The following is a 22,303-nucleotide window of genomic DNA, read 5'->3' as shown; positions in this document are numbered from 1 at the left end:
AAATTGATAGACTTACGTTTGTGTTAAATATTATTTAGGGTGTTGTGTTTTCAGAGTAAACTAACAATCAAAAATAACTTTTTTTTGTTAATAACTCAATTGAGTATTATTTAAATAATTAATTCTTTACTTTTTTGCCTAAAATTATTATTTCTACAAAAAGATGTGTTCTTGTCATCATGTCTATTTCATAGAAGAAACTTGATGTCTCTAAAAATATACTGGATTTATCTTACTTCTGAGTAAAGATAATATATTTTTGACACTTTTGTGTATAAAGAAAAGTAATGCAAGTCGACTTGATAAAAGGTTTTGTCGGTTTTTGTAAGAAAACATCACTTTAATATCACACAAAATATAAAGGTAACATTAAACCACACTAATTACCTCTTCTAATGGTTAGGCGAATTCTTTGTTGTTTGCCAATATAGTACATATCTATAAATTATAAATAGTAATTAATATGTGTTATAAAGTCGCAGTCTCACTTGCGCCATAAACCAAGAACAAACTCGGCGATTAATCATGTTTGCTAAAATATTCATATTATTAGTATGTATTTTGATTTTAAATCTTGATTGCAATTTTTTAATACATATTGTTAATAATGATTTCAGCTTTTAGTATGGTGTATAAGTTCATCTTTTGGGACTCCACAAGGTTGGGAAAATCAATTCGCACCTGATTACAATGAGCAGACGAAAAACATGGACTCCAAAATGATGCCGAAAGAGCCGTTTTGTAAAAATTGCATAATTGGTTTACCGGATGATTTGGCAATGAATGATGAAGAGTTACTCACGAACGAAGTTACTAAACGAGTGCACAAAGAAAAACATCCTTTTTATCACCTGCACCATAAATCATGTTCGTGCAGTCATGAAAAACGTCTGGTTGATTTGGGCAAGGATTATTTTCCAAGGTTGCATTATTTTACGTTTTATAAAATTATATTTAAATTGATTATATATTTCATTCAGATATATTTCTGATATGGTTTGTATCTCGGGTGGTTGCGGCCCTCACTTTGAATGTCGACCAAAACGTTTCAAGTTATGGGTAATGCGACGTCGCCAGGAAGATGAGGAAGCTGGAATTGAACCTGTCCCTAAAGAGTTACGAGAATTTTGGATTGGCGAAAGTATTGTTACTACAATTGATTGTGAATGTGCTTGATTTCAAAAATTGTAAAATTATAATGTCAGGCAGAAGATACTATTATAAAACAGCATAAACAAATTTAAAAAATGAAACATACTAAATTCATTGTTTGTAGATATACTAGAAATGAATACAAACTATTTTGGGTTTAAGAAAACTGCGAGGTGCAAGAACTTGTATTTTATTTTTATACGCAATAATCGTAAATAAAGTTTGAGCTTCATAAAATGTTTAAATTCCAAACAATTTCAAAAATTTGAAAATATTGCTGATAAATTAATGTCCGCTTCTGCTAAATAATTAAAAACGTTTTATTAGAACAATAAATAATTACAATACAAACAAAAATTATTTCTTAATTTACACACTAACTATTTGATAATTTACGTGAATTAACGTAATTTCGCCATTATATGATTAAAATACTAATTACAAAACGTTAAATTTCATTTTCGATGTTTGCACTTGAGTCTTTTGTAGCGCGCCTGTAGATCCTTACAAGATGGCGTCGTGAATGTCACAGACGTATCGCAGAATGCGCGTTTTTGAACATTCTTTTCCCTAGAGCGGCGCGTATGATGCGTTTCTTTCACGTTAACTTTGTAACGGCAGTCAAAATGAAGATCGTACACATCAAAATGTGAATGCTTAAAACATACAACATTAATTAATTACAATAGAAACAAACTATTAAAACCAGTTTTTACCCGTGTAGTTGCTGTTAATTTAGGTTGGGGCGTTTTGTTGTTTTTACACGTCCCCCACCAAGTGATATTGTAGCGAACGCTGCGACCGTTTGGTTTCCAAGTAAATCGTGCTTTGAGATCATTTTCGTCCTTGGACCAATACAACTTGTGCAATTGTAGGTTGTCTATTTTAAATAGTGCTACGTGTGTTGTATTTACAATATTTGGATGCGTTATATTAGTATAATTTGTGGTGTTGAGTACATAACCTGACTTTTCACCTCTTAATATGTCTTGCCCAAATTGTGTGATTGCTTGTACTTGAATGAAATACATTGAATTGGGTTCAAGGTCTTGTATTACATATTTATTTACATCCTGAAATAATACCATTAAAAAGAAATAAAAATAAATAATAAGTTTTATTTAACACTCACCCCAAGTACTGAATGTTGCAAAACTAATACTGAATCCAAAGCACTTACACCAAATAACCGTTTACTCCAGAAAACTTTATATTTAATTACTGGGGCATCTGATTGTGGCTTAATCCATTGTAACTCAACACAAAGGGTGCCATTTTGTTGTTGTAATGGACCAACAGTCACATTTGGTGCTTTAGGTGGCCTTGGCTCTAATAAAAATTAATAATTGTGTGTTTGGTTGCATATTCTACACTCCTAAATAACTTACCAATTTGTGCATTGTAAGTAATAGGTTGTGAAAAGCCTTGTGTTCCATTTTCATTAACAGAAGCAACACGAAACTGATACCAACGTCCAGGGCGAACAAAATTTCGTAATAAAACAGAACTCTTGCCTGTGCGTAGGTAGGTTGACCATTCTGCCAAGTTCAGCAGGTCAGTGTCGAACTGTCCATGCTGTTGGCGTTGTTCCAGGATGTAAAATATTGCCTGGTTGTTGAAAAGTGACGAAGGTTTCCATTTTATGTACAGAGATTTTTTCTTTCGTTGTTTTATATGTATATCAGATGGAATTGCCAGTAAACCTTAAAAGCGAAAAAATGCAAGAAAAAAAAGATTTAAACTGCAAAACAAGCAAAAAAAACACAAGAAGGAACAGAATAGTTCTATAAAAAGCTCGTTAGTAATTGCCTCTTTGGTGCGATAGTGGCTCACGAACATTCTTGTCCATGGTATCGCTGTTCGTCATGCTTATTTTCGCAATCGGCGACTTTTGCATCTTCACTTTGCTACCAGTTACCAGCGACATAGTAGTTATTCGCGCGTTCGACACGCTGCGTTTTGCCCCCTTTGCCATTCCAGACATCATACCATAAGCGTAACACAGTCTATCAAGACATGCGAGAAAATAATACAATAAAACTATTGTAAATTTTACGAAATATATCGCATGCAAGATTCCTAATCAGAATATGAAATAAGGAAATGCAAAAACTGCGTTGATAACTATCGTTTCACATTTAGCAATGTAAATTCAAAATCCAAACGTGAAATTTTACTGCAGGTGTCTAAAACTTTTGTTTTACAATATTTATGAATTCATTTAAAGTTGTTACATTTTTGCGTAAAATTAATTATATATCACTACTGGGTGAGCGCGTTTCTGTGGAATGCCTCTAATGAGAAACGATTTTTTCCGCATGAGTCCGGCTCGTTCCGCAATTAAATCGCGCGCGAGCCGGGATGCAAAAAGCGCGCAGACTCTGACCACCGGCTTTTTAATTAACCGCGCGGCGAGATAACTATGCGAAATAATTACGTAATCGCTTAATAATCGCACGCACTTGCCGCGCGCATCCCATACCGATTTTGTTTGCTTCCTCATTTCAAAGATGTTTACAAACACCAAAAAAAATTATGTAGAATATATCATATCCATATCATTCTTATTGAAGAAGTGTCCCGACAAGAGTATCATCTCTTACTTAATATCGAATGACAACCGCGTCCCCGCCGCCCATGAAGCTCTTGAAGTGCTTGTAGCGTTTTACATAACAAGCCACAAATGAAAAACGCCAGAAAACCAGCTTACAAAACTGACTTGCGACCGCAAGCAATCGGAAGTCTCCGAATGAAAGGCGAATTTTTGGTTGACCCGAAAAGAAAGTATCCTTCTTTAGTTTTTACTTGCGCCAAGCAAGCCATAGAAATTCATGAAACGAACGAAGTTTTTTTTGTTTGCTGATGTTGTATTGATGGACCACCTCGATTCGGAATTTAGAATTACTACCGTAATGCCCAGCGAATTTGTAAAAGCCCACCAACGTCTTCCAAATACCAATTATAATAATACCTGCATAAATTTATATTGTTCTTTTAACAATGTTGACCAACAGAAAAAAATTTAAAATTTGCTTATTTTATTAAATCCTTGAAATGTAAATATTTAACAGGAATGCGAAACTGTCCCTCCGTTTATTTGTGAAATTTAAATATCTATAAATTAGCTAATGAAACCTATATTTATAATAATAGTTCAGTCCGTGTCAATTATACTCAATGTCATGTTGATGAGTTACGCTGAGCTTCAATAAACATCTCGGCACGCTGTAAGTTTGATCTTCGACTTCTTTGCGTTCCTCTGATCTTGTTATGCGCGCATCTGCGCGAGTGCAGTGAGCAGCAGAGTAAATGGATTACTTAATAAATGCGATGAAAACTATAAATTACCTATTACGAAAGTAACATTTACGAGATTGCATCGGCGATATGATGATCTGATAGACTATCGCTATCCAAGTTTTGCTATAGCGCCGTTTGAGGCATTCCTAATTTAGTTTAACCAAAGAGAAGTATTTGATGATCGCATCATGTTGATGCGCAATCAATGCGTAATTTTATGCAAACAAATTAAGAATTTCTACATTGGCAGAAGATCATAATTTGCATAATAAAAAATAATAATTTTTATAAAATGTAGTATTATTAAATTAAAGTAAATCATATCTTCTATAATATAAAAATGAATCGTAAAATCTGTTGGTACGCGCATAACTCAACAACGCTTAAACAAATTTGGCCAATTCTTTTTTTAAATGTTTGTTAAAGTCCAAGGATGGATTTTACGGCAAGAAAAATTGGAATAATTGCCGAGAAAACCCTAAAAACAGTTGGCATTGAGATTCAATCATAGTTATAGTTCAATAGTTGAATCCGAGATGGCGCATTGAAGTGCATTATTAGCAATTTTTTATATAATTAATTTCTTTAAAATAAAATTTCGAATCTTATTGATAGTATTGACACATACTATGTCTAGAACAAGAGAGTAAAAATTAATTACATTTTATTAAACACTACCGGGACGAAGTTGCGGGCAAAAGTTAGTTTTTAATATACGTAAGTAAAATTAAGTATAGTTTATTAAAATATGATTATATAATTACCTGAAACATTTTGTAGGCTTTGTGCAGGTTGGCAGGTGCTTCCGCAATGATGCTTACAACACTTTTGTATTCCGGAACAGTCCGAATCTTTCCTACATTCTTTCAAACATGGTAAATAAAATGGCGCTGGTGAGTTGGTCGTATGATTACTATTGGAGTGGTCGTTGATTTGAATCAACTTCGGACAGGAACCAGGCTTCTCCCAATTTTTTGAAAAACATGTTTTCATGCACTGCAAAAATACACACAGCCTGTAATTCTTTTTCTTCTGAAGGTATACTAATGTGTGTTTGAGCCTATTATGTAAATACATAATTAAAATGAGTCACGCACCGCACATAAAAAGCAATGTGCGTTGAGCTCGAAACATTTCGGCAGCATTTATTATTATTGCCCAGCGCACTTCTAATCGCTGAATGTACAATTTTATGATTTTAACGACACCGCGCATCGCCGCACGAAATTGCTATTTCGTTTGCCCAGTAATTGTTTCTTCCCAATCGGGGTTAGTTTTCGTATAATTTACGGTCGTAAAATCCGACCGCTGGTAATTAGATCGCACCGATCGATGAGTGAACTCTCTTCCCGACATTGTGCGCGTATACAAACTGTCCAACACTTTAAAAACTTGAGATTACTTCACCGAAAAACAATTACAATCATATCACAATAGATGTAATTGATTTGTGCGCTAGTGCGCATGCGCAGTATAGTTTTATATCCTTGGCAGTTTACGACTATTTACATTCGGTCGATGCAGGAACAAATTGTATAATATTCAAATGGCATGCGTTGAGTGGTCGTGTTGTTGTGTTCGGTAGGCACGAAAGTTCGTTGAAATATTTATGACAGCTGAGCACGGTGGCGTTTAATGTTCGGGCCGTGCCGTGCGTCGAGGAGAAAACGCAAACTCGGACGTCCAAACGTTCACGAAACTACAAAAAATACATAACGAGCAAACAAACGCGTGCACATGCGATTCGCAACGTTTACGAATCGAATCGAGGCAAAGTGTAAGGAACACTCAATGAAAAATCAGGTAGCAACTAGCAGGTAGCAAAACTCTAGCTAGAAGAGTGTTTTCACCACGTCGCAAAGAAGCAAATCGATACACGCGCGATGGATGGATGCATTTACAAGTTGAACCTTGAAATTACGAAATTATCGACGACTCACTCATAGATTTTGCTAAGCACACGCATAACAGCTTGCCGCAAACGCTCAGATTGGTGATTTTTCGTCTCGAAGAACTAATTGCATTTTAACATGTTGGCAAACGTTTATATACCGGCAAGTGCAAAAGGATCGTAAGCAAAATGCTGAAATCGAAAGTAATGCGGAATTCACGCAGATGTTGTGCAGAAATCTCCGCGCGGTAAATGTAGATGACGCATTAAAAATTAAATATGCAGTTTAACAAGACTGAACGCCGCATTAAATTTGAATTTATTGTATCGCTACATGCGATTTATATTTAAATTTCCAATGAGTGTGGTTAACTCAGTGGGTTTTAAGCGCCTATGAATTATGCAACCCAAATAATAGTAATGTATGCAACTTAACTGACAATTTCCGTATTTTTTGAAAGAATTTCTTCAAAAATGTAAAAATCACGGCAAATCAAAATAAGTTGTGAAACTAATAACTCCCGTGGAATTTCGCAATTAATATCAACGCATTGCCGGCGCTGAAGAAGAGGCGCACACTGTTACCAGTTCTGGCTTAATTATTTTTATTACAAATAGACGAGCAGCAAACGCGCACGCTGCCATAGCAAAACGAAGGCGTTGAGTTTGCGCACGTACTCGCCGCATGCATGCTGCAAAAACCAAAAGGGGCCAAATAAAACAAAGCGCCATGTGCGCATTGCGATGAGTAAAAGTAACTACAACTATGCAATAAGAACACTGCAGCTATTGCTATGCGCGAAGAGAGAAAAAAGTTTAAAGACTTATTTAAAGAAAACGATCAAAAATATCCGCCAAAGACGAAAAACGAGTTGAATGCATGCAAATAAATACGAATTATATAAGAACAAATATATAGGGAGAATGCGAAGCAGTCGTGGAAGGCAAATAAGATCAAAGTAGCAATGTTGATAAAAAAATAAAGGCGCACGCAAAAAATAAATTAATAAGGTGCTGGAGATGAGCGGAATGCGCGCTCGATCATCGCGCTCATTTTGTACCCTCACGTGTTAACTGCTTTGCTTTGACTCGTACGCACTCTTACGTAAGCTCATCGAATTTGCATCGATGCATGGCGATCGAAATCAGCAATTAAAATCGAGATAATCGGGATGAACTTTTAAATGACAGGCGTGCACACACGGTTTGAATTTGGAATGTGCCAAATGGGTTGCAAACATTCAGGCGTTTAATTTTTTTATATTTTACTTATGTTATCAGCCTGTATTACTATATTTTTCTATATCAGTATTTATTTGTTAATTAAATTGAGTCTAATTAACGCCGATTCGAATTAAATATTTGGTTACATAAATTATTAATTTAATCGAGTGTGCGCTGTTTAGCTGAACGCTTAATTAATCAATTAAATATAAGAAACCGTACGACGGGCCACGCTTGACGTTTTACTAATTAAGGCTTTGATTTGTTAGTGATACAAATGGCTACATATGTAGACAAACTTATATTATATACAAATGATTAGAACATCCGGTTCTCTTAACTTAAAATATTGATGATGTTGAATTAAGTTTTTTAGGGGTTTTGATATTGTTTGTTTTGTGTGTTGCCTACTTGTGCTACGCCATTGCGAACATAACCACCTTTACCATAAAGAAGTTGTTATTTTCAGATGAGTAATTTGAAAGTTATTTCAAGTAGGAAGATTAAGTGAATACGTGCGAGCGTCCATCGGCGTTTGTCTCCGCCTGATTTAACCCGAGCACGAGCAGAGTTTAATAAAGGCATAATATGCAATAATACGAAAATTAATTACGTTTAATGCTGCTCGTCGGCCCCGCAAAAAACATCAGCTGCAGCGGTTAGAGGTTAGACTTGCCGATGCGGACGGGCCATTTACAATGTAATATTTATTGCCGACACGTTCGCTAATATTTCAGCCGGAATCATGCGTAAACGTTTTCATAAATTATTATAAACGATGCTCATAGATAAAAGTTGACAGCGTGCCTACCGAGCAGAAGAACCAAAGCCACAATCGGTACACACTCGCAGTGAAGCTTGTAAAGCTCGACAAAATAGTATAGTATGATGGTATAAGGATAAAATTACGCATAACAAGCATCGTTATTATAATGTGCGTGTGGCGATGCGGCATCTCAGCATATGATACCAGAAATAACCCTTTCAGAGAGTGTCTGATGACCTTTCAAGATCGTGAAGTATGAAGAAACTAATCAATGTCATCGAATTGATTGTTTGCACGATTTTCAAACAAATATTCATATTTCAGAGCGCAATCTGTGGGTAACTAGCACACACTTTTATACTAGATATGATCTTATCGCAAATTCATATAAACCACGCTAAATTTAGCGCTTTAATTCACTTTAATATGCATATTAACCGCTAATATCCTAATATACACTCATTGCCTTTACGCGAACTCATAAAACTGCTGAGAAGTAATATCCACAATAAATTTATTACCTCAATTATATCAATTACGTTAATTGACAGTATAATAATCAGCAAATTTTTCAATCAATCACTAGCATTAACCATCTTAAGTAGTTATAACTCATCAACTATTGTCAATTAGTATCACATAAGTGTCCCGATAGCCGATAATCACTCATATGCTTTAGTCTTTAGTGTTTCGCAGATTTTTGCGCAAAGATGTTTGTACCGTTTCGGTGCCTCTGGGACTATCGACTTCTTGCAGCTTCTTCATGGCTTGTTGCGTCGCAATTCCAGTGCGCGTCTTTATGACATCGTAACATCGTGGCCGGCAGTCCGGGCGAGATTTACTGCGTTTTAAAGCGCGTTTTAATCTCGTTGCGCGCCGACTAAGCTAAAGTCACCTTTTATCCTACATATTCCTTCATCCACACACATACAACATCATTTATATACAACCAATAAGAGGTGCAGAAGTTGAGCGAAGTTGAGTTGAGTTAAACTGACCGTTTTGACGTAATGCAAAATGTACCTACATAAAAATCAACCGATAGCAGAAAAACGCAGTAAATGCACGCTGAGACTTGTTCGAGGGGAAAAAACTCGTCTTTGCCATTTTTATACTACCTCGTGAAATTACTACTTGGAATCTAACAGAAGTTACTTTTGTGTACTTACGTGATTTTGTTGAATATTTTTCCAACATCTCGCCTCGCAAATTGTTTGCACTATGATGTCGTGCGTTTGCATCCACTTGCCGTCGTTTTTAAATAATTTCTTTTGTTGTAGATGCGGATTTGGTGATTTTTGTGGAGGTTGTTGTTGAAGTTTATTCGCGGTAGTCGTTGGCGGGCGCAGGAGCAGCAGGAGCACGCCTGCACACTGCACCAGCATCAACACTGACGCGCCGCGCATGCTGCTATGACTATACTACCACTGACTAGTAAGATCCGCATCCCGGTACTTACCTACTTTCCTCACCTATATTAACGGATTTAAATGTATCGCCCATTGGGGCCGGCCGCAAGACGCGGCCGCTACCACCTACCCGCCTACCACATCAACTACCAACAGGCATTACCTGTTATCTTTATATTAAAATTGTCCAGATTTGCCACGCACTAACTTAATATTCAAAAAATTTTAAATTTGAAATATACAATAAAGAAAATTTGAGGTTATTCTTATATATACATTATACCTAAATGCAAAAAAGTGGTTATTTGTAATTTTGTTTGTTTGTTACACTTTCACGCGGAAACTACTTATACTATAATTATAAAATTTTGTACAAATATTCTTCAGATATTGGATATTTTTTATTTAAAAAAATAATAATAATACGTTTTTCCAAACGCAACTTTTTATTGAAAGCTACACGGGCAAAAATGTCGTAAATTTATAATACTATAATTATTTTAAAATAAAATCACTCAAAAAATTATAATATTCCTTTTATTGATAAGAATTGTTAAGTGACTCTAGTAAATTTGCTAAAATTAATGTCGGTTCTTTGAATTTTTCGTATAATATGCAATTTACACTAACTTTGTGTATTTATAAATTGGATAATATTATATAATCATGGAAACAATGAAAATTCAAAATCTCCATTAGACATATCTATAATATCGTTTTTACTTTCTTTTCTTCGCTGGTGCAGCAGTGGTTGTAGATGCATCATCGCCGCCACCGCCACCGTTTCCACCCGCTGCGGGCGCTGCAGTCGTTGTGGTTGTTGTAGCCGCTGTGGTGGTCTCCATTTTCATAGTTGTCATAGATTCTTCGCTATCATCTTCACAAAATAAGTCACAGAATGCTTGCAAGAAGAAATCACTGGGATTGTCGTCACAATCTTCACAACAGTATCCAAACTATAAAATAAATTTAATAAAATTATTCCAAAATTAATTAAATTTGATTTAATGTAAATTTAAAGTGTACTTACACTATTGGCACTATGAAAACAAATCGTAATCACGGCAGTAATTAAAAAAAACCGGCAATAACTCATTGTTACACTGAATGTGAATTTTAATTAACAGACATCAATCCAAATGAACGGCTTAGACTTAATTGTCGTTAATTAGGAATAGGTTTATTTATATACTCTTTAAATATTAAAAAATGTACTTAAACTATTGAATATTATCGCTGATAATAGTTTATTGCTAATTTGTTGTTTAGTTCCTCTGCATTCATTGCGGCACGTTCGCAAAAGTCCTTGCGACTCTTCATGCATCTACATAAATTAAATCAATTTGTATATAACAAGAAACACTTCTATGAACAGAGGAAAAATTAAAACCGCATGAAAAACAAAGCAATCATCATAACCTTAAAATCTAAAGTAGCATACATGTATAATGTTCATTGTTCTACTAAACAACGAAACGTTTATGCTTTCGCCGGTTGTTATGTGCGGCATAATTAATTAAATTTCAATGGCTTTCAATGAACATTGTGACCTTTTATGATAAAGTGTGTTTGCGCGTAATTATTCACGCTGCTTTTATGAGTTTACACGTTTACGACATTTGGCAAAACGTGATACACTGGATTTTATCGTTGGTTTTAATTATCAGCATAATTTTATTTTAATTTTTTGTGATGTTTACATTTTTATTTCTTACGCATTGTAATGTAGGTGGTGAATTCAAGAAGAAGATTGAAAAAGAAAACAGCGCGCCGAGAACCCGCCCGAACCGTCTTAATCGATTGTTATTATGCCGGCAATAATATCAATCACAATGCTTTATCGACGCTTGGTATTGCTGTCATGTCGAAGAGCGAATTCATAGGTCGCCAATAGTCGTAAAAAAACTTTTATCTTGTCCGGCGCGTCGGTTCTTCATCTCTTCGTTTTAATATAATATGCGCTTTCGTTGTTTTCGCATTGTTTAGAGAAGTTATGTGGTCGTCGATGGGGCAGTCGAAAGTTTCGAGTCTCGTCAATATTTTAAAACGTGCTGATTTACGCCGACGGACGTTTATGACGAAAATCGCCACGACCACCAAAGACCAAATCGCATGAACCCGAGCGGGCGGCCTGCCATCTTCATAAACCTGTCACAAAACAAAAAAAACTCAAGAAAGAATCAAGCATGAATTTCAAACCAAAAAAAAAATCTACATCCGAAAACATTTCTAGAGCTACTGGTTAAAAAACAAATTTATGCATTTTTTGTTTCTAAAACGGTTGATTTATGCAAATTTATTTCTTAATTTTCGATGCAGGTATAAATTTGGTCGAAAAAAGCGCTCAAATTAATATCCAATCCATTCTAGTCTGATTCACGATTGATTCACAGAATAATCATCGAGATCAAAGTCAGAATCAAGCGCTAGCTACAACACAAATATTTCCGCACAAAAAACTCGCTTCCACTTGATTAGACGACCAGTCGTTATTCTTATCTCGCATCCTTGTTTCCACCTCAGCGATGTTTTCGTAATTGCGTATTCTTGTATAAAGCTGTTTTCTCGGTAAAAACAAACGACGACATGTGTTTCACGTGCGGCGAACACCGATTTGGAAAGACAGACATAACTTTAAAATAGATTTCGATTAGGAGGCCAAAGATTTATTTGACTGTGCTCATGATGGCGTATAAATTAAACCATTCACGCGGTGATGAATAATTTCCTATTCGGTGCGGTTGCGGTGGAGTTAATTAACATAATTTAGATTTTTTGATTTCTATCATGAATTCAAAAAGTAATTTCACTTAGTAGGCAACCCAATGTACAAATTCTTCAGGGATTTGGAAACAAATTATATAAACAGGAACATTTTTGTCGGAAACAAACAAGTTTTGCAGTAAATCTTAAAATGGAAGCACTAAAAGCAAAATATGAAAGTTTCGTATCAAAAATAAACGATATAAAAATAATACCAAGTGAAAAATACGATAAACTAAAAGCAGTATTAGAGTGTTATATAAACTTAACAAAAATACGTTTTAACATAGCATTTATAAAAGTATTAAATTCTTTACACATGATTTTCGAAATTTTCTGTTTGGAGGTTCCCAGCGTTCGACGTTATCATGGAATGCCTGGATTATACTTCATTTATGCAATTTTTATTATAATTTTATTTCTTATTAATTTAACTCTTAAACTAATTAATTTTATTTCATCCAAAACACTTAAAACCTGGGTATCAATTGTACTTGAAATAATAATCATGTTTATAACCAATGTTTTTTGTATTTTAGGAGTTGCTAATGCAATAATAACACATCGCAAAAGTCGTGTGAAACTTTATTTAACAATTCAGGAAATTGACGAATGTTTAAATCAAACATTTGGTATTAAATTTGACGACTCTTATTCATTGCCACTCATTATCACAATTCACGTGATGCTTGTGTTAAAAATAATCCTAAATTTTTATTTTTATGAAATCTTTTCTTTAGAATTTCAGGACTTTTTGATTGGATTGATAATTATACAAATCTACTACGTTTACGACATGTTATACATGAGATTTCTTAAATTGAATCAACAATTGAATAATTTGGATCAATATTTATCGTATCTTAATAAAAATTCTGTTTATAAAATGAAATTGATGGCAATGCAGACGTCAATTTTTAAATCTAATTTAGATATGTTATACTTTATGAAAAAGTATGACATCTTGTGTGATTTATTGATACTGTCACTAGAGATTTATAGCAAGTTCATGTGGTTATTGAGGATTCTATGCGTCGTAAATTTGTTGAAATATCTTGACGTGCAAGTTGGATTTATTGCTAGAGAAGAATGGAAACAATCAGCGTTGATGGCATCGTTGAGCGATTGTGTTTTATTTTTGGTAAGTTCTTTCCTCCATTCGGAAAGTATTTGTGTTTTGCATTCTCTCATGAATGTAAGGTCTTGATGTTGATGCTGATGATGATAACAGGTAGTCGCCTGCGTGATTGCGTCGAAATGTCACCTCGCAGCCGGCGAGCTGCCGGCGTGCGGGCGCATCGCAACAAAGTTGCAATCTTTATTGCGTACCGCCGACAATCTGCGCGCGAAGGAGGAAATGCAAGTATTTGTCGCATGCCTGCCGCTGCTGCGGGAGGGCATCAAGCAGCGTGCGGCGCAATTTGTGCAAGCGACGACCGCCGCCGACGTCGCCGCATTTTTCCACGTCCACGCAGACATTATGATCGATATTACGAGCGTGTCCGTTTCGTACGCCGTCATCATACTGCAATTTAATTAAATTAACTATCCGCTACAGAATTACATTACTTGACCATTACTTGATTGAATTTTTTTGTGGGAAATTTTAAGATGACCGATGATAACGATTTGCATATTAATTGACAATTGACGCAAACATTTTTCACTACTTTCGCTACCGACTTAATTATTGTAGGGTCGGTTGGTGAGGCGTTGCCATCACATTTATTAAATGTGCGCGCATAATAATATCGTAAATGGATCCGTGACCCTTGGTCGAAACTGTGAGCGTTGCAGATAAACCTTTTAACTTTTATGCTGATCAAAACATTTAAAAATTAATTATTTGTTTTCACTATAAATTAAGCTTGAAATTATAGGCATGTAAGTTGTGCGCGATATTTTAACGCCAATGTAATCATTTATTAGAGGAATGCATATTGACTTGTTAAACATTCAGATTCTCAAGGAAGATCCATGTATGGCTGTGCAATTTTTATAAAGTATATAGATGCGGCGGTATAATAACCAATATTTAATGTTATAATAATTAGGTTCGAGAGTAGGTATGTGATTTATTCTCGTAATTAAACGCTTCATTAACTTCACAACTAATACGCTTAATAACATTTCTGGTAGCATAAAGTTGCAAACATGAGAACCTTATTAATATCTTTTTAAACGTTTCACTGACAATTTTTATAATTTAGTATAATTTATATTAGGATTTTAAATTAAAATAAAATATATAATAATAGCTTTTAACAGCGACTTTGTCTGCGTTGATCTTAATATAAAAGCTTAATTAATTACTTTCTTGTTTGTATTATCCGCCAATAAGATTCTCTATTTACATTTAAAATTTTGAAAAATTCTTAAAATGCACTTGTGCTGCCTTGGCCTAAATTATATAACTACTAGTCTTTGCCCGCGACTTCGCCCCGGTTGTGTTTAATAAAAATATAATTCGTTTTTACTCTCTTGTTCTAGACATAGTATGTGTCAATTCTATCAATAAGATTTGCAATTTTATTTTAAAGAAATTAATTATATATAGAATTGCTAATAATGCACTTTATTTAACTATAACTATGATTGAATCTCAATGCCAACTTTTATCATATAGAAATAGGCTGTCCTTAGGGTTCCCGGAAGTTATTTAAATTTTTCTTGCAGTAAAAACCATCCTTGGACTTAAACAAACATTTTAAAAAAATAATTGAATAAATTGGTGTAGGCGTTGTTTGAGTTATGCGTTTACCAACAGATTTTGCAATTCATTTTTATATTATAAATAACTATAAATGATTATTTTCAACTAAAAGTACCTACTTTTCTGGGGCTTAACATCTTTCTACACTAAAAATTTCGGAAAATTGTTTCGGAAATTTTTGGGAGAAAATGTTACCAACAATAAGAATTTAGACTTTCTGTTATATAAAATTAATTGAATTTCCTAAAGATAATAGCATATTACCGAACGTCAATCAAATTAACATTATTAGAAAAGTTTACGATTTTATCTTTGGTACTCAAAGTAATGAATAAACTACTTTAATCAGATTATTGGCTCATAATCGAATAAATACCTTCAATTCGTTAACTGCCCACATCCTTTGCTATAAGTTTCTAACTTTAGTTTCTATATATAGGTGATATAAATAAATTTGAACTAGAACTTGTACGTGATGATAACAATTGATAAATGTTGTAATACACTCGCAATCTATACAAACAGAACAAGCGACTTTTACTTACAAATACGAAAATGAATATTGCGTGCCATTAGTAATTTCAAACGCCCTCTAAAACGCAACAATAATAACATGTAATTATTATGTATCCATTACATTTTTTCTGTATAAATATTTCATACAATTTTGTATGTATCTCTGTCTCACTCAATCAAAAATCCATTGCTCTACCGAATGCTTTCAGTCGTTTGACTGCACATGGTTGGTTAAGTTTAACATGGAATCAAAATCATAACAAATAATGACTAAATACGATAATCAATTACTGTCGGTACTATTAACCTGCTTTGCATTAAGTGCTCCGACTAATAAAAATTTTAAAATACTCAGTGCGTTTTATGGTTTTATTATAATAATATTCCTGATGACATGTCAAATCGGCATATTAATTCTAAAGTTTAACAATACTTATTTTAAATATACACCTACTATGACCGTTTTGGATGTTTTACAAAGCTCTATTTTGGTGTTGCATAACTGCGCAGCCATTTTGAAAGCTAACTATCATTGTGATGATGATGTGCAGTTAACTTTAAATCGAATCAAAGTTATTTTGAAAGCGGATACAGTGCATTCGTATAAATATCTGGAAATTGTTGCAGCGCAATTTGTTGTTGTGGTGTTACTTTTATTCTTGTTGCTAACGCCAATGCATCGAGAACTTGGAGTTTACAAATATTTGAGTGGAGTCTTTTTTGGGTTTAATATATGGTTGGAGATGTTGGTTGTAATGCAGATATTTTATACGAATCGATTGATTATGGATAATTTCCGACAATTAAATATTTGTATTGTTAAATTTGTATATAAAGACTCTATATTGACAGCTAGCAAGGATAAAGTGGACAAAGCAAAACACCAGCAGATTTGTACATATATAAAGTTGCATAGCACGTTGACAGACACAATGTCAATTACAAGTGGAAATTTTGGTGTTCAACTTAGTTTACTTTGTGTTTTGTTGATCATAGTCACCATTCAAGGGATAAATGTTGCTTTGAAAACTGCTACAAATTTATGCAATTATTATGATGAACATTTACATTTAATATCAGTTATTTTAGGGATAATTGTAATTATTCACATTGTAAGTAATATAACATCAATGATATCATTTAAACATGTTTATATTGTGTATTATTTATTGTTTTAGTTGGGTATCTGTGTTATTGTATTCTCTTGTTCGCATGTCAACGAAGAAGCTAAAAAATCAAGTTCAATATCTTCTAAGCTTTTAATTGAACTACAAACATTACAAGAAGAAGTTCCCTTGAAGAAGTTATTGCTTATCTTTATCAGTTATTGCAAGTGTTCGGATAATTTTTATTCAGTGCTTGGTTTTATTGATATCAATCATGAAACTATACTAATTTTATTAGAATGTTTTAGTTTGTATATTGTTTTAGTGCTCCAATTTCCGTAATAAAATTAATCAAATTTATTTAGTGCCGTCGCTGCATCACACACCGACGCCGGTCCCAAGCCCGGACAAAGAAGGAGGGTTGTAGGGTGAGGCCAGCGACCTACCCTACGTAAAACATCAGTGCTCATAGAACCAGACAAGGGCCTCGGTTACGGACAGATCAACGACGACAACCCAAGCAAAGTACACGGACAAAGAGAAGATTACAAAAACATAACCTTAAAATCGCCACATGGAACATAAAATCGCTCAACAGAAGAGACCAAGAAATGGAGCAAGAATTAAGAAACCACCACATTGATATCTGCGCACTTCAAGAAACTAAGAAAAAGGGAAAAGGTCAGGCAGTAGTTGGAGATTATCTACTAGCATACAGCGGTGTAGAGAGGAACGAGCGAGCAAAAAAAGGAGTCGCAATCATGTTTCACAAAAAGTTAGTAGATCACATTATAGACATCACGTACGTTTCAGCCAGAATAATACACGCAAAACTGCTGCTAGACAGGAAACGCACCAACATTATAAGTATTTACGCTCCAGAAAACTGCAGACCCCAAGACGTAAGAGAAGAATTCTTTAACTCACTGCAACATGTTTTAGACAGCCATAAGAACGAAGCGACTATCATCCTAGGAGACTTTAACTCAAGGATTGGCAACAGAATCATACCCGGAGTTAAGCAGAGATTCAACGAGGAAACAGAAAACGAAAATGGAACGCTGATGACTAACCTATGCACAATCAACGAACTACGAATAAATAACACATATTACGAACACAAACAACAACACAAACACACGTATTGTAACTCAAGGGGACACACATCAACAATCGACTTCATTGTGACAAACCGAGTAATTCCACCAACCAGCATATTAGATGTAAGAAACTTAACCTCGGCAGACATAGGAAGCGATCATGCCCTCGTGATTGGGAAGCTGAGACTAATATCCCTCCAAAAGAAACAAGCAAAACATGCGAAGAGCGCACAAAAATAAAAACAGAAGGACTAGCTGACCAAACAACCAGAGAACTATATGCTAACAGACTGAAGGAGAAAGTTACAAACAACAACATACAAGAAGGAGATAACGTTGATACGGCATGGGAAAGGCTGAAAAGCAACATACAACAGGCTGCCGAAGAAGCGCTAGGCAGGAAGATCATCAAGAAACCGAATCCTTTTGCTAAGAGAACTCCATGGTTCACCGAGGAAATCAAAATGAAATGCAAGGAAAAAAAGCAGGCACACATTCAACACCTCACGCAAAGAACGCAAGAATCATACGAAAGTTACAAACAAATCCGCAGAGAAACGCACGAGTTAGTACGGAAGACGAAATCCGAACACTGGAGGATCTTCTCAAAACAACTAGAACATGACTTCTATGGAACCCAAAAGACAGTATGGAAGACCATAAGAAACCAGAGAAAAGAGCTCACAGAACTGGTACAAGCAAAGGGAATAGACAAAGAGACCTGGATAAACTACATCAAACATCTATACCGGGACACAAACCAGGAGAAACCTAATATCTCAGTCAACATACAACCTGATGAACCAACCATAGTAAGCATATCTGAGGTGGAAACAGAACTCGCTAAACTCAGAAACAGAAAAGCCAGTGGCCCGGACGGAATACCCAATGACCTCCTGAAATACGGCGAAGAAGTGCTCGCGGCCGAAATTACGAAACTTATCAACATCATCCTGAAGCATCAGAGAGTACCAACTGAATGGAAATTGAGCACACTAATAATGATGTTTAAGAAAGGAGATAAGCAAGAACCATCCAACTATCGAGGAATAGCTCTGCTAAACACCACCCTGAAACTAACAACTCGATTACTAGCGAACAAGATATTAGCACACACCACACTATCAGACGAACAACAGGGTTTCAGGAAAGGAAGGTCCTGTAACGACGCAATATTCATAATAAGACAGGTGAAGGAAAAAGCCGTGGAGTGGAACAAACCGGCTTTTCTTTCCTTCGTGGACCTAAGGAAAGCGTTTGACAGAGTGCAGCTCCAAGACATAACCAGCATACTCCGAAAAGAAACATCGCATCTGATATCATCAATACTATAAGGGACATCTACAACAACAACGAACTGCAACTAGCAATAGCCGAACAACGCACAGACCCCATAAAAGTAGGAACAGGGGTAAGACAAGGCGATTCCCTAAGCCCCCTGCTATTCAACTTCATCATGGAAGAGATAATTGCAAGAGTCCGACGCTGTAAAGGATACCAGATGGGGGGGAAAGAGCTGAAAGTTGTGTGCTACGCGGACGATGCCGTGCTAATTTCCGATAGCGAAGACAACCTACAACGCATGATTCACCAGTTTAACATTGCCAGCAAAGCCCTCAACATGGAGATAGCAACAGAAAAAACCAAATGCATGGTCATCGCACCACATCCAATAAGATGCAAACTTGAAGTCGATGGACAAATCGTACAACAAGTGAGCGAGTTCCGATATCTTGGTATAAACATATCCAGCAGTGGAGGAGTGGAAAAAGAAGTAGCAGAGCAAGTTGAAAAGGGCCTGAGAATAGCAGGATGCCTAAGGAACACGATTTGGGACAACAAACATCTAAGAACAGAGACGAAAGTTTCCATCTACAAGGCAGTAGTCAGGCCCATATTTACATACTCGGCAGAAACGCGTGCAGAGACGACAACCACACAGAGATTGCTCACCACCGCGGAAATGAGGACACTAAGAAACATAGATGGCAAAACACTGCTCGACCGGATAAAGAACGAAGACATCAGAAGAGCGTGCAACAACATAGAAGACATAACACAATGGTGCAAAAGACGCAAAATCGAGTGGAACGAACACATAGAACGGATGGACGAAACCAGAATAGTCCGAATAGCCAGGGACAAATCGCCAAGGGAAAGCGATCCCTGGGAAGACCCCGAAAGAGATGGAGCGACCACCTAAACCCTGTCTGAAGTAGGAACAGGCAATATGCCTACAAAAGAAGAAGAAGAAGAAGAAGAAATTTATTTAGTGATGAATTTCATGTTTGTATACAACCCGATTAAATTCAACAATCACAGCAATAAAACTGGATATTCCAATAAAAGATCCATAAATAAATTTGCGTTTCAAGTGAACGAATCCTGCGTGAAATTGTGGTTTGTTGTTGGAAATATGATACCATAATGATATTAATTCACTCAATACCAGTTGCTCGGCTAAAGATTCCTGTTGATCCGACATGACTAAGATTTGTTTATAGATGCTATTTGCAAATTCTGTTACTTCTTCAATTACTTTATCACACGATAATATCATCCATGTTTGTAAAGCCTACAAAATATATTTTAGATAATATTTACTTAGAATACTTCATGAATTTGATACATAAAAGTATCCTGCTGTAAAAATCTTTAAACAAAGCATCCAGACATTATTCGCTGCATGATTTTGTGGATATTGAACAAGAAAGTTCATCGTTTCGATCAATTCGAATAAAACTGCTCCCATGACGAATAAAAGCGGCCATCCAAATATAAGATTGTAGTAATAACATAGTAAGTAGATATCTTTGTATTTATGGGATGCTACAATGACATTGTCTACATCTTTGACGTTTGCTTTGGTGTTGAGGGCAGTTTTAGTCCATCCCGTCACTGTGAATAATCCCTGGTTGCTCTCTCGCATTTCCGCCACAGGTAACACAAGAAAACTGTTCATTTGATCAAACAATGTTTTCATAATAAATGTAATCAATTTTTTGATTTGTTTCATTGCAAAAATGGTGTAGAGAATTTGTGATGTGACACAGTAATATTGTACGTACTTGAAGAAATAGTAAAAAATTGCATTCTTGTTGAACTTGAACAATGTAACATAAATATCCAGAGCTATCATTGCAATAAATATGCAGTGGCAGAAAATTATAATGATGAAGTCTTTGCAATAGTAATTATTTTGTGCTGTGACTTGTTTTGCGCTGGCGTTTGTTTCACTTGTTTCAGCAGATCTTTCCCTCTCTTGGTTTTGGTTAGTGTTAAAATCCACTCTTGCATGCAACAAAATTAATTTGTTCATGTATTTGTTTCCAATGTAGTAGCACAGCATACAATTAATAATGTTACAACCGCAGAGAGAAATGTTAGCAAAAGTATCTGCTATTAACATGGAGAATTCCATTTTTAAGATGGCGCATCTGGCGTATGTTGAGAAAATAAACTGCGCTACCACCAGACTCATCGCCAAGAACACGTAGAAAATGTGCTTGCTCCCTGTTTTCAAACTGAGAATTTTAAAATTGTAGGGTGGATAACAATTCGTGTATGAACAAATTTGGTACAGAAGTTTCAAAGGAGTCGTCGTCGCCATGATGGCAATACATTTGTTCACTAATTTGAATTTGAATATGTACAAAAAGAAAATGAAACTAGTATCAATACTAAACGAGAATAATAATCTAAGTGAATATGGATCGGTGGTGGGGTAGGTGGTAATACTGGGTAGGTAGTCACGCAATGTTTTTATTGTCCACAAGTGTTCGATATTCTACTCTGTGATATCTAATGAAATAGAGCAATCGGTTTATGGCGTTTTTACTTGAACAAAGCACATGTTGTAATAGTTAGCCATGACTTTGGAAATTTTCAATGTCTAATTAAAATACTCTGGATGTATTTAATTCCCCTTTAAAGTAGATCCCTTGGAAATAGCTTTAAAATTACATTTTAATACATGTCAATTATGTGCTTATGTGCTAATTTTCCCCATTTATCACCATATTTAGTCATGTATTGTTTATTTATAAATGTGAGTTTAAATTGTCATTAACAAAATTTTACTAAAATAAATTATTCAAAATCATGTTTTCTTAAAGAATCCGTAAAAAATGTAATCATTTTAATGCTTCATTATATGCATAAAAAATTATAGAGATAATGAACATTCCAGTTATTGGCATTTTTTTTGAAAACTATTAATGTTAAAGAAAAAATGTTTTCAAATTCGTATAGAGGAAGGAATTAATTTTCTTTAAATTTTCACCAGAATTTTGTAATATATTGGGGCTAACTTGAAATCTTGCATCGTATTGATATTCTCTATCGATTAGCATTTTTCATTTTT

The 22,303-nt window shown here is 35.1% G+C and overlaps 3 protein-coding genes and 1 long non-coding RNA gene across 4 annotated transcripts; 2 read left to right on the top strand and 2 right to left on the bottom strand.

Annotated features, from left to right (window-relative positions):
- Positions 1-1,448: 1,448 nt before the first annotated feature.
- Kal1 (Kallmann syndrome 1) lies at positions 1,449-9,770 on the bottom strand. Its single transcript, XM_065314476.1, has 6 exons — positions 9,503-9,770; positions 5,217-5,448; positions 2,541-2,855; positions 2,285-2,481; positions 1,869-2,225; positions 1,449-1,808 (listed from the first exon to the last, which is right to left on the bottom strand). The coding sequence occupies exons 1-6, from the start codon at positions 9,737-9,739 to the stop codon at positions 1,608-1,610; spliced, it is 1,539 nt and encodes a 512-aa protein (XP_065170548.1). The 5' UTR covers positions 9,740-9,770; the 3' UTR covers positions 1,449-1,607.
- Positions 9,771-10,262: 492 nt separating this feature from the next.
- Positions 10,263-11,076, bottom strand: LOC135800911 (uncharacterized). The gene is made up of 2 exons (XR_010550243.1): positions 10,773-11,076; positions 10,263-10,698 (listed from the first exon to the last, which is right to left on the bottom strand). It is a non-coding gene; the product is annotated as an uncharacterized lncRNA (long non-coding RNA).
- Positions 11,077-15,956: 4,880 nt separating this feature from the next.
- LOC135800570 (uncharacterized) lies at positions 15,957-18,410 on the top strand. Its single transcript, XM_065313833.1, has 2 exons — positions 15,957-16,846; positions 16,913-18,410. Exons 1-2 carry the CDS (start codon positions 16,001-16,003, stop codon positions 17,180-17,182), a joined length of 1,116 nt encoding a protein of 371 aa, XP_065169905.1. The 5' UTR covers positions 15,957-16,000; the 3' UTR covers positions 17,183-18,410.
- LOC135800794 (uncharacterized) lies at positions 17,452-20,143 on the top strand. The gene is made up of 3 exons (XM_065314116.1): positions 17,452-17,981; positions 18,062-19,101; positions 19,308-20,143. The coding sequence occupies exons 1-3, from the start codon at positions 17,452-17,454 to the stop codon at positions 20,141-20,143; spliced, it is 2,406 nt and encodes an 801-aa protein (XP_065170188.1).
- The last annotated feature ends 2,160 nt before the right edge of the window (positions 20,144-22,303 follow it).

This window comes from Atheta coriaria, unplaced genomic scaffold, assembly GCF_025399875.1.
Source record: "Atheta coriaria isolate IRGN ID8LTWV9N9 unplaced genomic scaffold, Caltech_Dcor_3.1 hic_scaffold_10_pilon, whole genome shotgun sequence".
In the NCBI taxonomy this organism is placed as follows: domain Eukaryota; kingdom Metazoa; phylum Arthropoda; class Insecta; order Coleoptera; family Staphylinidae; genus Dalotia; species Dalotia coriaria.
Note: the sequence above shows the minus strand (reverse complement) of the source record. Positions and strands in the feature narration are given on the sequence as shown.